The 12,927-nt window shown below is 35.4% G+C and overlaps 1 protein-coding gene across 11 annotated transcripts in view; it reads left to right on the top strand.

Moving 5' to 3' along the window:
- The window catches only part of SOCS5 (suppressor of cytokine signaling 5), a 46,959-nt gene extending 35,391 nt beyond the window's left edge, over positions 1-11,568 (top strand). For all 11 annotated transcript variants that reach the window (XM_037528113.2, XM_037528108.2, XM_037528111.1 and 8 more), the window contains one exon: positions 8,471-11,568. In XM_037528113.2, the coding sequence (XP_037384010.1) occupies positions 8,483-10,093 (1,611 nt within the window). In that variant the 5' untranslated portion in view covers positions 8,471-8,482 and the 3' untranslated portion in view covers positions 10,094-11,568. The remainder of the gene's footprint in view (positions 1-8,470) is intronic.
- The last annotated feature ends 1,359 nt before the right edge of the window (positions 11,569-12,927 follow it).

Raw genomic sequence — 12,927 nt, 5'->3', positions numbered from 1 at the left:
CTATGTTTGTTCCTTTTTTCACTGTACAGTATGTACCCATGTAGTTTGTAACCCCAAGCTATTATGCTGTTGAAGGTTTTTGGTCTTGCTGTTGTGGTGGGTGTACACACTGAAGTGCACAACACTTCTCTCTCTGACTGCCACCCCACCCCCATTTTTTTTTTTTTTTTTTTTTTTAAAGATTTATTTATTTGTGCATACAAGAGCTGGGGTACAGGCCAGAGATGCGGGGGTGAGAGGATCCACCAGAGACAGAGCGGGGAACAGAACAGGCAGACTGACTGAAACACACTGCTGAGGGGAGCAGTGGGCAAGTCAGGAGAGGTCTGCTGCGCCATGTGGGTTGCTCCCTGGCCAGCCGGGGATCGAACTTGTGCTGCAGAGGCTGCAGATTGCTTCATAGTGTAGTGCTTAACCCCTTGCGCCACCAGGGAGGCCCCCACCCCCATTCTTTTTTAATTTGCTTTCTAAGTCTGTGTACTTGGTAACAGGACAATAAAGTTTGCTTAAAAAGCGTGTCAGTTCAGAGTATGTGCAGAACACCGGCTTTAAGTATTCTCATCTGAGAACTTCAGCTTTGTTACAGTGTTTCTTGTAGGTGGTATCAACTAAATATTAATATGAATATATTTTTTTCCCAGTTTTTGATAGGGGAGATATTAATTCATTTGTGTTAATACACAGAAGATTTTTCAATGATCATATTTTGTAAAAATAAATAGTATGTTATATGGCAATTTATAACAACTGAAGTGTATAACTTGGAGTTCCTCCTATATAAATTAGTTAAAATACTTCTCTTGACTAATTAGTTTTCTTAAATGGTTAAAAGGTAGCTTTATTTGCCTTTATTTGTTCCTTTTCCTTCCCAAATATCTTTCTAGGGGTTGAATTAATTTAGAGATATTTAAATTTTTCTTTTTTCTTATGTTAGTAGAAAATCTAGATCAAAAAATGGAAGTTGTCCTGTTGTATTTTTCTTTTTTCCCCTTGGATTCATCATGCACTGTCAGGTTATTTGAAGAATTTTAGTTTTCTTCAGGTCTAAAATTTGGCATAGATGACAGTAGGATCCTTGAGTTTTGTAAAGGGAAGTAAAATATATTCTGGGTAATTTCAGTTGAAATGTAAAAGGGAATTGTTAAAAAAAAAATCCTATATTAGTCCATAGAGTCTTTGTATTTCTTGTCATACTAAACTGCTGGGCCTATAAAATTGTTACCTTTCCTACAAAAAGAAATGGCCCAGATTACTGCTACTCACTTATCCATTGGTAACTGAATGTTCTTTGTAAATTATTAACAGGATCACAATGATTTCTCTGTTAAGGCAGTTTCCCATTCAGATTTTTTTATTTTTCTGGATTAAGACTAACCAGTATAGTGATCGATTCTCTGAATTCCTCAACCAAGAGTAGTTTTGTTTTGTTGAGTTTTCTTTGTTTTGAACTGCCTTTTGGTGTTAGCGAAGATTTGTAGGACATTTTGATACCCTCCACTATATAGGCAATGTTGACACTATTAATCACTAACAATTGCAAGGCTTACAGTACAATTGCTTGATATGCTAACCAAAGTAGACTCCCTGGAGGTGGGAGATAAAGACAAGGCTAATTCACCAACAATCTCTCTCTAGACAAAGAACAGCTTTGCTTTTTGCTACTATCACCAGCTCATACCTTCTCTTGTCTATGGTAAACTCAGCTCTGCTTACCTTATGTCATGTTATTCTCTTAAAAATACATGTAGGAGAGTGGTATTTGTTCTCTTTTTATATGGAAAGGCCAGGACTTAGATTGCACACTGCTCATGAGTGCTTGAATTTGATTTTAGACTCTTCTGAAACTAAAGCACATGTTCTTTGTGTTCCGCCATGGTCTGCCAATAATGCTGGCCAGATAAGCAGCATTTTAGTCAATGGTATATTTGTTAATACATTGCATATCATGGTTAAGTAGTCTAGATGGACTGAAGAAGAGAGGAGAGGAGTTTAATTGGACCATAGCCTTCATTTTTATGCACAATTAGTCTTAAAATTTGTTGAATTGTATTTATTTCTAAAAAAGTGTAGATTAAGTACCATTGACAAAAACTCCTCCTTTTAATAAGCCAAGCAGGTGTGTTAAAAGGGGGAAGGGGTCCCATGAAACTGCACATGCCCAAGGAGGGGAATGAATGATTAAACCCAAAAACTGCCATCCTTGGAAAATGGCCCCCGTTGTAAATGGAATACTAGCGGCCCACCTCTTTCACTTCTACATTCTCTTAAGTACTTAAAAATTATCAGTCAATGTTAAGATATTTGAAATAGTATGAGCCAAATTCATATGTGTGTGTTATGAAATAAATTCAAATTCACTATTATTAAATAAAAGTAATTATCATTAAGAAAAATGGAATGAACTTCCTGGGAACCATTTCATTTATTTTCTTTTGTAATAGAGACTCTTCCTGTAGCCTTGAATTTTATTAGATATGTAAATTTTTGTAGTTATGGAACTTCTAATTCTGATTTATAGCTTACCTGTTTAATATCATTTTTCAGTTTTAAATCAGGATTGTCCTTGGGTGAAAGAACGACTTCTTAGAAATTTGCTTTGTGTAGATTTGAGGATAACTACACAGGTGTAGAAATGTGAAAGATTTTAATGGATTGTGGGAATCAATACAATTGAAATCTAATGGATTTTCATCCCCATATATGTGACTTTTTAGAAGGCCATAAGTTAGTAAAGTTGTAATTTAGCAAAGAGTTTCAGCTGAACACTTTTCAAAAAAATTAACAAAAACCTCAAATTGACTTTGTAAATATTAAGATAGTTGAAATGCCTTCCTGATTCTTTTGTAGGCCCTTGTATGAATCACTATCCATATTCCTTCTTTCCCATTATTACAGCCTCCTACATAGCATTCCCCATGTCAAGAAAAAGCTACTTTCTATCCCCAAGCAGTGTGGAAAGCATTTTAGTCTTTTTTTTTTTTTTTAAATTAGAATACTTTGCAATCTATTGAATGGAAACAGTTTCCAGTTGAGGAGTAGAGAAATCAGTTAATTTCATGTAGTATCTATGAAACTGAAGTGAAGTTTCAGTATTAGAAACTGTCCTCTACAATCTGGCTAGTACAGATGTTTTCTGCATGTCCTACTTGTTTAAACAATTTACAAAGAACTGTAAAAGGAGATAAGTGGTTTTAAGTTAGGTTGTTTTCTAAAACAGTCATTTTTTAGGTATGATTTGCTTGTCAGAGAAATATTTTAAGATAGCTACAAAATTTACCTTTTGTAAATTTTGAGAGAAGAGAGAGACTTCTGGACTTCTTGAATATTACTGTTGTAGTGTCTAAAGTGGTATTGTTTATAATTTTACATAGTTTGGACCAGGGTCAGCAAATATTTTCTGTGAGGGTCAGATTAGAAAATATTTTAAACTTTGTTGGCTGCATATGGTCTCTGTCAAATGTTCTTTGTGGGTTTTTGGTTTTGCTTTTTTGTCCCTTTAAAAATGTAAATAACGTTCTTGAGGTCCATACAAAAATCAGCGACAAGCCAGCATATTTCACAGGCTATCGTTTATTGACCCCTGTTCTAAATCAGTGCTGTCCAATGGATATATAATTTAAACAATATATGTAATATAAAATTTTTTAGAGTTCACATTTAAAAAATAAAAAAGCAGGGCCTCCCCTGGTGGCACAGCGCTTGAGCGCTGGGCTGTAAAGCTGCCTGCAGCCTCTGTAGCGCCGGTTCAATCCCCGGCCACTGGGGAGGGTCCCACATGGCGTCTCCTGCCGCGCCCGCTGCTCCCCTCAGCAGTGTACTTGTCATTCTGCCTGCTCTGCTCCCCACTCTGGCTCTGGTGAATTCTCTCACCCTCTCACGTTTCTGACTGTACCCATTGCTTGTATAAATAAATAAATAAATCTTTTAAAAAAATTGCTTAAAAAAAAGTTAAAAAGCAGATGAAATTAATTTTAATAATATACTAAACCAGTTTTATCCAAATTTTCATTTCAATATGTGATATTAGCCACATTTAAGGGCTCAATATCTACATGTATTGGACAGCATGGCTCTAGGCCAGAGCTACTCAAATATAGGCCTCAAACTTTGCAAACTTTGCAAACCTTCCCAGAACTCAAAAAATAAACATTTAAAATATTTCATAGTGATTTGGCAATTATTTTGTGTCTCTTTAATAAGAAAATTGGCATTTATGTTTCATGTCTTTTTTTTACATTTCATTTTCTAGTCATTTGTCTTATTTTATCTTAATTTATCTTATCAGTCTGTGAAATTAAAAAGAATTGGTTCTTCCTTATGGATAATTTAAGAAGCATTGCTCTGTATGTTCTGATTCTGTAAACCTTTTGTATACATGACAAAAATAAAAATAAGTGGTGATAAGGTTGTGATAGTTTCTTTGTACTATTCACCTCCCACCAGGCATTACCAAACCTGTGTCCTTTCACTTGTCTCCTTCAGGGCTACAGTTCAAACCTAGGCCAGTGGTTTTCTTGCTCTACTCTGGAATAACTTACAGAGTTTTTTAAAAAAATACAAAGTAGTGTCTAGGCCCAACTCCAAGCCAATTAAATTTGAATCTGTTTGAAGAGGGCCTGTACCTCATGTAGTTTTAAAAGGTGTTTATAATATGCAGCCAGCATTATGATGTGGATCCCTCATCCCAGAAAACTTTTTTGTTTCTTCATTTGAAATGAATCAGTGATTTGGATGGGGTAATTTCTGTGTAGTACCATTTGTTCTCTTTAACAATGAAAAAGGTAACTTTACAGTTAATACATGTCATATTAAACATTGGCCTTTGAACATTAATCCCTCCTCCTGGAACCTTACTGAAATTAAAAGGAATTTGAAAAGTTTGAGGCATAAGCCCACAAATTAAAAAAAACAAACAAAGGAGAGAGGAGTAGTATGCCTGATGGCATATTACAAATTTTTGGTAGACGTAGGTAGCTAGAAATTAACAGAACTGAGAAAGCTGTGCCTAAAAAAGAGGATGTTCAAAGGAAGCAAACAAATTTATACTGCTGACCCAGAAATTAGATTGACCAGCTACCTCAGAAGGTAAGGATGAAGCATGGAGTGAAAACGGGAATGGTTGAAAGTCTGTGTGTCTCAGACTCCTGTGTGTCTTCCTTTCCTCTGAGCAGCCTGGAGACAGTCCTTCATGGTAGATAAAATTAGAGCTTGAAGAAATTTAAGAGGTTCATTCATAGCTGATGTTGGAGTATCTTTTGAAAATAAGGATACCTTTTGAAAAATAGGGACTAAGCAAAAGACTAAATATTGAGGTTAAGACCCCAGTATTCTCCTCTTCTCAGAACACAGCAATCAGGTATGTATGCTTCAGACAGGCAGCTGAAACATTTTTCTCTTGGATAATTCCCCAGCCAGGAAACAAAGCTTACAGACATGGACTTTTAGGGATTCTTTAATGAAAAACCAGTCAGTGCCTCATTACTGTGCAGTAATACTAACCAGTTGACCAGCACACACACCCCACCCCACCCCATACAGACACCTTCTGATCAGCACATTAGTGCTGATGCACCACTAGCGATTGTCAGACACTGGACAAAATCAATTAGAAACAAACCTAAAGAGAGCAAAGGTACTGAGAAGAAACAAGTGAAAAAAAAGTTAAATGTTATGATAAGGAAGAATATATTTTAAAAATTTGTATCCCAAATATATAAGCTACCACATCCAAACAGCTAGAATAGGATGATTTTAAAAGGAACATCTAGAGAGCAAGAAAATGGTCTTGGAAATTAAAACTGTAATAGAAAACTTATAAATGCAATAGAAGTGTTAGAAAGTGATACCAAACGTTATCTGTGAGAAAGTAGAAAAGAAAAGGAATGGAATGGTGAAGAGAAAATATATAATAAAAATAGGATTCTAAGATATCTAGTATCTAATGAAAAGGACTTTCAGAAGGGAGGAAAGAGGCAGTGGGAAGGACATTGAAAGGACCCAGTACAATGTATGGTGAAAAAGGCCCACACTAAAGATAAAGAAAAGAAGCTACGAAGACTGGAAATTGGTGTATCATTGGACATTTTACACTAGAAGCTACTAGAATAGTAGAATAATGCCACTCAAAATTCTGAGGGTAAGTTATTTCCAACCTAGAAATTTTATTAACCAATAACAATATGAGTTTGTTGTCTGGAAATGATGAGGACAGTAACAGCAGAAACAGCTTTTAAAAAGATTTTAGTCATTTTCTCTGAGAGAGGGAATCAAGGATAGAAAGAGTGTAGTGGGGAATGCTGTTTTTCTATAGCATTTAACCTTTGAAACTATAAATATATGAATTTATACTTTATATGAATTAGGTAAAAATAAAAAAAGCAACTTCAAAATAAAGAAATGGGAAGGAAACTAGACTAGAATGACCTCTAGGATATTGGCAGAGTACCTCTACAAAGATTTTGATGTCATCAAAAATGTGGAATTAAGCTGTAAACAACAGGAGTATGAGCGAAAACAAGAAACCTTCATGTAAAAAAAAAAAAATAAGAGTAAATGCTAAGAAGATACAGTAAGTTCAGTTAATGTAAACCGTTTTTTAAAAAGGCTTATACAAAAAAGATTTTTGCAAAGGGGAAAAGGCAAAATGTTGATAGTTTAATAGGATTTACCAGTTCCATATAATGAATTTTATTAGAGCACTTACCAACTGCCATGCAAATTCCTATGTTCTGAACAGTCTGCTTTAATAAAGAATAATCTGAAAGTACATTTCATGATTTCATAGACATAAATTCTCTGTGTTGGCATTGTCATTATTCTAAGAGTTTTACTAGTCCAAAAGTCCTTTGTGTAAAAAACTATCCGAAAGATACATAATTCATTTAAAGAAAGTTTATTCTTTATTGTTCTCTTAACCCTAGTCAACTTCTTGAAATTGCAAGTATTTATGACAAAGAGGATTAGTCAAAGCTATGGATGTATCAACTCTAATGGATCAACTCTAATGACTTTCACCACTGTCAGAGAAAAAAAAAAAACTCAAAAAAAATAAATAAAAGTTAAAAAAAAAAGAATTATTGCTATTTTAAAAAAAAGAAAAAAAACCTCAAATAGTTTTCCAGTATTGATTCTAAGCTGTGAAAAATACTACATACATAGTGAGATAATAAACATGAACAAAAAATTCTGGGGGTAAAAATACAGTAGTTATTAAACGGCAACATAGAAAAAGAGACCTTTTTTTTAAAAGAGTTCTGTCATACTGTAGCAAAACTAGTTGAATCTTAAGTTTAGGTTTTTCCATTTCTTCTAATGTTGACTTACAGATTACTAAATGAGACAATGTGCCTGGTGATGTTGTAATCTTGAAATAATCTCCTTGTTGAGTGCCATAAACTGCTTTAGATCATTTTATTTTAAGGAGCAAGAATAAAGGTGCCAACTAGATATTTTGGTTTTGTTTTGTTAATTACAGCAGTATCACAGCTTTTTTCTATTACTAAGTTATATCCAAACTCTTCCACGGTTAAGAATTGGGACGTTTAAAGACACTTCACCATTTATTATATTATATTCTCTTTCCAAATATTATGTTCTCTTTCCTCCATATTTACCTTTCTTTTCAAACTGCTTCTTCACAATCATGGATAAAAATTGACACATTAGGGTTAAGAGGGAAGATACAGAATTTTTTTTTAAAGATTTATTTATTTTATACAAGATCCGGGGTACAGGCCAGATGTGCGGGAGTGTGAGAGGATCCACCAGAGACAGAGCGGGGAACAGAACAGGAAGATTGACGAAATACACTGCTGAGGGGAGCAGCGGGCACAACAGGAGAGGTTTGCTGCGCCATGTGGGACCCTTGCCGGCTGGCTGGGATCGAACCTGTGCTGCAAAGGCTGCAGACAGCCTCACAGCACGGCGCTCAACCGCCTGCACCACCAGGGGAGGCCCAGATACAGAATTTTTACAAGTGTTTGACCTATGAGCTTTAGATAAGAGGGCAGTGATTGGTAACAGAAATTGGGAAGATTACCACTTAAATGTTTCTAAATTAAAATTAGTGTGTTACACAACTGTGGTCCTAATTATGTTTTAAGAAGTTGAATACACAACAGTACTTTCAATGATACATTTCAACAATATAGAACATACTTTCCCCTTTGTAATATTGAGGCAGTAATCAAATTATTCAAAGTAAAAAGACAAAGTCAATGTGATTATGAAATTAGGTTGGGGAAATGAAACCAGTTTTTCTGAGAGGGTTGTTTCCTTTCCCAAATTTCTTTTGAATATTCATCTGAAAGGAAATGAGGACATGCTTGATTAATGGTGGCGTGCAATGTAAGGTGAATTCTTACCCGGTGTCACTGAACTATCCAATGAGAAGGGGAGTAAGCACTGCCATTTCTGTGTTCACATACCACTTCGTTTAACTTACTTTTCTTCTTTTCCTGTCTGTCTTTAGATCTTATAACCAATGGATAAAGTGGGGAAAATGTGGAATAACTTCAAGTACAGGTGTCAGAATCTCTTCAATCATGAGGGAGGAAGCCGTAGTGAAAACGTGGACATGAACTGCAACAGATGTTCATCTGTCAAAGAGAAAAACATCAGTGTAGGAGACTCAACTCCTCAGCAACAAAGCAGTCCCTTAAGAGAAAATGTTGCCTTACAACTGGGATTAAGCCCTTCAAAGAATTCTTCAAGAAGAAACCAAAACTGTGCCACTGAAATTCCTCAAATTGTTGAAATAAGCATTGAAAAGGATAATGATTCATGTGTCACCCCAGGAACAAGACTTGCAAGAAGAGATTCCTACTCTCGTCATGCCCCATGGGGTGGGAAGAAAAAACATTCCTGTTCTACAAAGACACAGAGTTCATTGGATAATGATAAAAAGTTTGGTAGAACTCGAAGTGGATTTCAGAGGAGAGAGAGGCGATATGGCGTCAGCTCTGTGCATGACATGGACAGCGTTTCCAGCAGGACTGTAGGAAGTCGCTCTCTGAGACAGAGGTTGCAGGACACTGTGGGCTTGTGTTTTCCCATGAGAACTTACAATAAGCAGTCCAAGCCCCTGTTTTCAAATAAAAGAAAAATACACCTTTCTGAATTAATGCTAGAGAAATGCCCTTTTCCTGCTGGTTCTGATTTAGCCCAAAAATGGCATTTGATTAAACAGCATACAGCGCCTGTGAGTCCACATTCAACATTTTTTGATACGTTTGATCCATCCTTGGTTTCTACAGAAGATGAAGAAGATAGGCTTAGAGAGAGAAGGCGGCTTAGTATTGAGGAAGGGGTTGACCCCCCTCCCAATGCACAAATACATACATTTGAAGCCACTGCACAGGTTAATCCATTATATAAACTGGGACCAAAGTTAGCTCCTGGAATGACTGAAATAAGTGGGGACAATTGTGCAATTCCTCAAGCTAATTGTGACTCAGAAGAGGACACAACCACCCTGTGTTTGCAGTCACGTAGGCAGAAGCAACGTCAGGTATCTGGAGACAGCCATGCCCATGTTAGTAGACAGGGAGCTTGGAAAGTCCATACACAGATTGATTATATACACTGCCTAGTGCCCGATTTGCTTCAGATTACAGGTAATCCCTGTTACTGGGGAGTGATGGACCGTTATGAAGCAGAAGCCCTTCTTGAAGGAAAACCTGAAGGTACATTTTTGCTCAGGGACTCTGCGCAGGAGGACTACCTCTTCTCTGTGAGCTTCCGTCGCTACAACAGATCCCTGCATGCCCGAATTGAACAGTGGAACCACAACTTTAGTTTTGATGCTCATGACCCATGTGTATTTCACTCCTCCACTGTAACAGGACTTTTGGAACATTATAAGGACCCCAGTTCTTGCATGTTTTTCGAACCATTGCTTACTATATCACTAAATAGGACTTTCCCTTTTAGCCTGCAATATATCTGCCGTGCAGTGATCTGCAGATGCACTACATATGATGGGATTGATGGGCTCCCTTTGCCATCAATGTTACAGGATTTTTTAAAAGAGTATCATTATAAACAAAAAGTTAGAGTCCGCTGGTTAGAACGAGAACCGGTTAAAGCAAAGTAAATTTTCCTGTCCCCAAAGGGCATTAACTAGGTCTGCTTTTATGTGCATCAGACAGTACACATATAGCAAGCACACATATCAGTGTTAGGTTTTTTTCAGTACAGTATGTAAGCTTAGTGTTAGTATCTGTCAGATGTCAGATGCCGGATGCAATCTGCTGTTACTCAGATAAACGTGGTGCCTATTGAGACAACAGAGATAGAACTACAGGTATTCGGTAAGGCTGCAAAAACATTTTTGCCAATTTAATTGACAGGTTGGTTTTTCATGGCTGTAGTTATTAAGTGAGGCGACTCTGGGGCATTTGCTATGAAGAATTCTATTTCTTACTAAAGAACAAATTATTAATATTGGATGAGTATTTCAACAATGTGACTGTTTGAAATTATTATTTTTTCTAAGAATTTTCTATAACCTTCCATACATAGTGATGTTTGTAGTTACTATAAAATCAAGCTTTGAAAGTCCAAAAAATAAAGACTGCCTTCCTTTAAAAAAAAAAAAAAATTGCAATTTCCTGGCCATGGGCATAGTGCAGTTCATGTAAGTGTTGATAGAGTTTATCCTCAGTCTCCTTTTCTCCTCTGCAAAAGGCACTGTTAAGTACACCAGATTTTCTAAATAATGTTCTTAAAGTTTCAAACTTAAAAATTGGTAGAATTTTATTTAAAGACCTTTGTTGTTTTTTTTTTGTTTTGTCTTTAATGAGTGCATTGACTTAAAAAACATATTTGGAATAGCTGCTGCAGTGTAGTCCTGGGTGTGATTTTTTAAGTTCTAATCGTTGACTCATTAAAGTTGGATCTTTTCCTATGCCCATGATGAGTTTGTGAACCATGAAGAACATGAAACTAGAATATGCCCAAACAAGTCAGAATAATAACTACAAGTGGTTGCTGATGTTGAGATCGTTGTTAAGCTGTAATTAATAATTTGGATGGCAGTATTTTATCTCTTTGTTGTAACTCTCATAGCTGAATTGCTTAAGTACAATTTATAGAATTTCAGTGCAGTTAATTTTTAATGGAAAATTTGAAACTTAAATTGCAGATTTAAAAGGTACTGTATAACCGTTGTGTCTGTAAATAACTTAGCACCTTTTTGTCACTTAGAATAGTATGCAATACTACTTGAGTGAACTATTTTGGAAGTAATACCAAGTTCTAGTGTTTGCTTCTTAGTAATGAACTGAATTTACAGTTCTGTCCTAGACATTTTGCACTAAAGTAGTCTAATCCATCCTTGTGTCTTTTTGTTAATGTGCTCTGTACCACTGGTGAGTGCTCCTTAGTTTCCTTACCTGCTGCTACAGAAAGTTATTTTACATCCCAATGGCTATTGCCAATGCCACAAAAAAAGAAAAGCTATATTTGTATGCAACACTAACCCTTTGACTGCTAATGTGTGTTTCTGCTTGCTGTGCCTTGTTATGGCTGCTTTTTTGTGCTAATAAAGTATGTTTGGTGTTCTCCTTGTATATCTGCTGTTTTATACATTTGCAACAATTTCTCTTGTAAATGGAATGGTTTGGGGTTTTTAAATAAGCATTACCTGACAACCTACTATAGTTAATGCAGATTTACTGTACAGTCTAATATTGACTTATTCCAAGTAAGCTGATTCTAAATTTAACGCTATACATCCTTCCAACCATAATCATACATACTGTGGAACAGTATCTATAGTTACTGTAAATTACTGTACAGTGTAGATTATAACAGAAAATGAACAGAGAAATATTGACTAAACCTATTGATTTCTCTGCTTATAAAGTGAAAGATTGAAACTACCAATGACATGTAAATGATTATCCATAGACTTCCACTGCGTTAGAAACAGGTTAAATGAAGTCTTGTGAACTAATAAAACATCAGCACCATTTATTGGTTTGGGGACCATTTTAATTAATAGTAAATGCCCAAAAGGTAGAACTTAAACCAAAGACTTGTCCATTTTAAAGCAAAATGGGGATTGAAGGGACTTGCAATTCTTGTTGTTTCCAATAGAAGTCCCTGAAGAACATATATACCAAAGTGTCTGAGAACTTCATCCAAACCTACTTTAAAGCATATGTGCAATTAAGTTGTTATGACATAATTATATTGCGTAACTGTTGGGTCTGTTTTCTTGAGCTTATAATATACCTGGAAAATAAACCTCTTGGAAAAAACAAAAGTCCATATTGATTATTGGAGGACTATATATGCAAGCAAGATCTTGTTTTATAAAGAGGTAACTTGAAACTCCAAGAAAGCACTTGATGTTTTATATGCTTGTAGCAAATTGATGTTCTAATTGTAGTTTTATAGAAAGTATTAATGCTTTTATGTATTTCAGAACTTTCATATGTTAAATGGAAATTGTTTTAAATGTGTAAATATTTGAGTTTATGTAAGCATGTATACACTGTGCTAAAAGTCATATGTTTCAGTTTGTGTGTAATATTAATATGCAACTTTTGGTTTGAAATATTTCATAAAAAATTAGTGGCTTACATTTAAAAAAAAAAAATCACCAGCATGAATTGCACCTAAGTCTATTTTCATTATGTCTTTTTCTGAGTCCCCTTTGTAGCCTGTCAATTTAGTATGTGAGTTCATGGTCTTTTCAAAGTGCATTTTAATACAAACCAGAAACTTCTTGGAAGTTTGGACTAACACACATTCATAGTGAAAATCAAGGGAAGACTGCACTGACTGATACTCTCTAATCTCCTTGTAGATGATACTTAAGGATATACACATGCATGCATACATATATCTGTAATATTTCCAACAATAATCTTGCCCTCTGATTTAAAATTATTTAGTCTTTCTATTATCCTACCATTCAAA

This window comes from Talpa occidentalis, unplaced genomic scaffold, assembly GCF_014898055.3.
Source record: "Talpa occidentalis isolate TD23 unplaced genomic scaffold, MPIMG_talOcc4v2.1 talOcc4.5, whole genome shotgun sequence".
Lineage (NCBI taxonomy): Eukaryota > Metazoa > Chordata > Mammalia > Eulipotyphla > Talpidae > Talpa > Talpa occidentalis.
The sequence above is the reverse complement of the archived record's forward strand: the minus strand, read 5'-3'. Positions and strand labels throughout refer to the sequence as shown.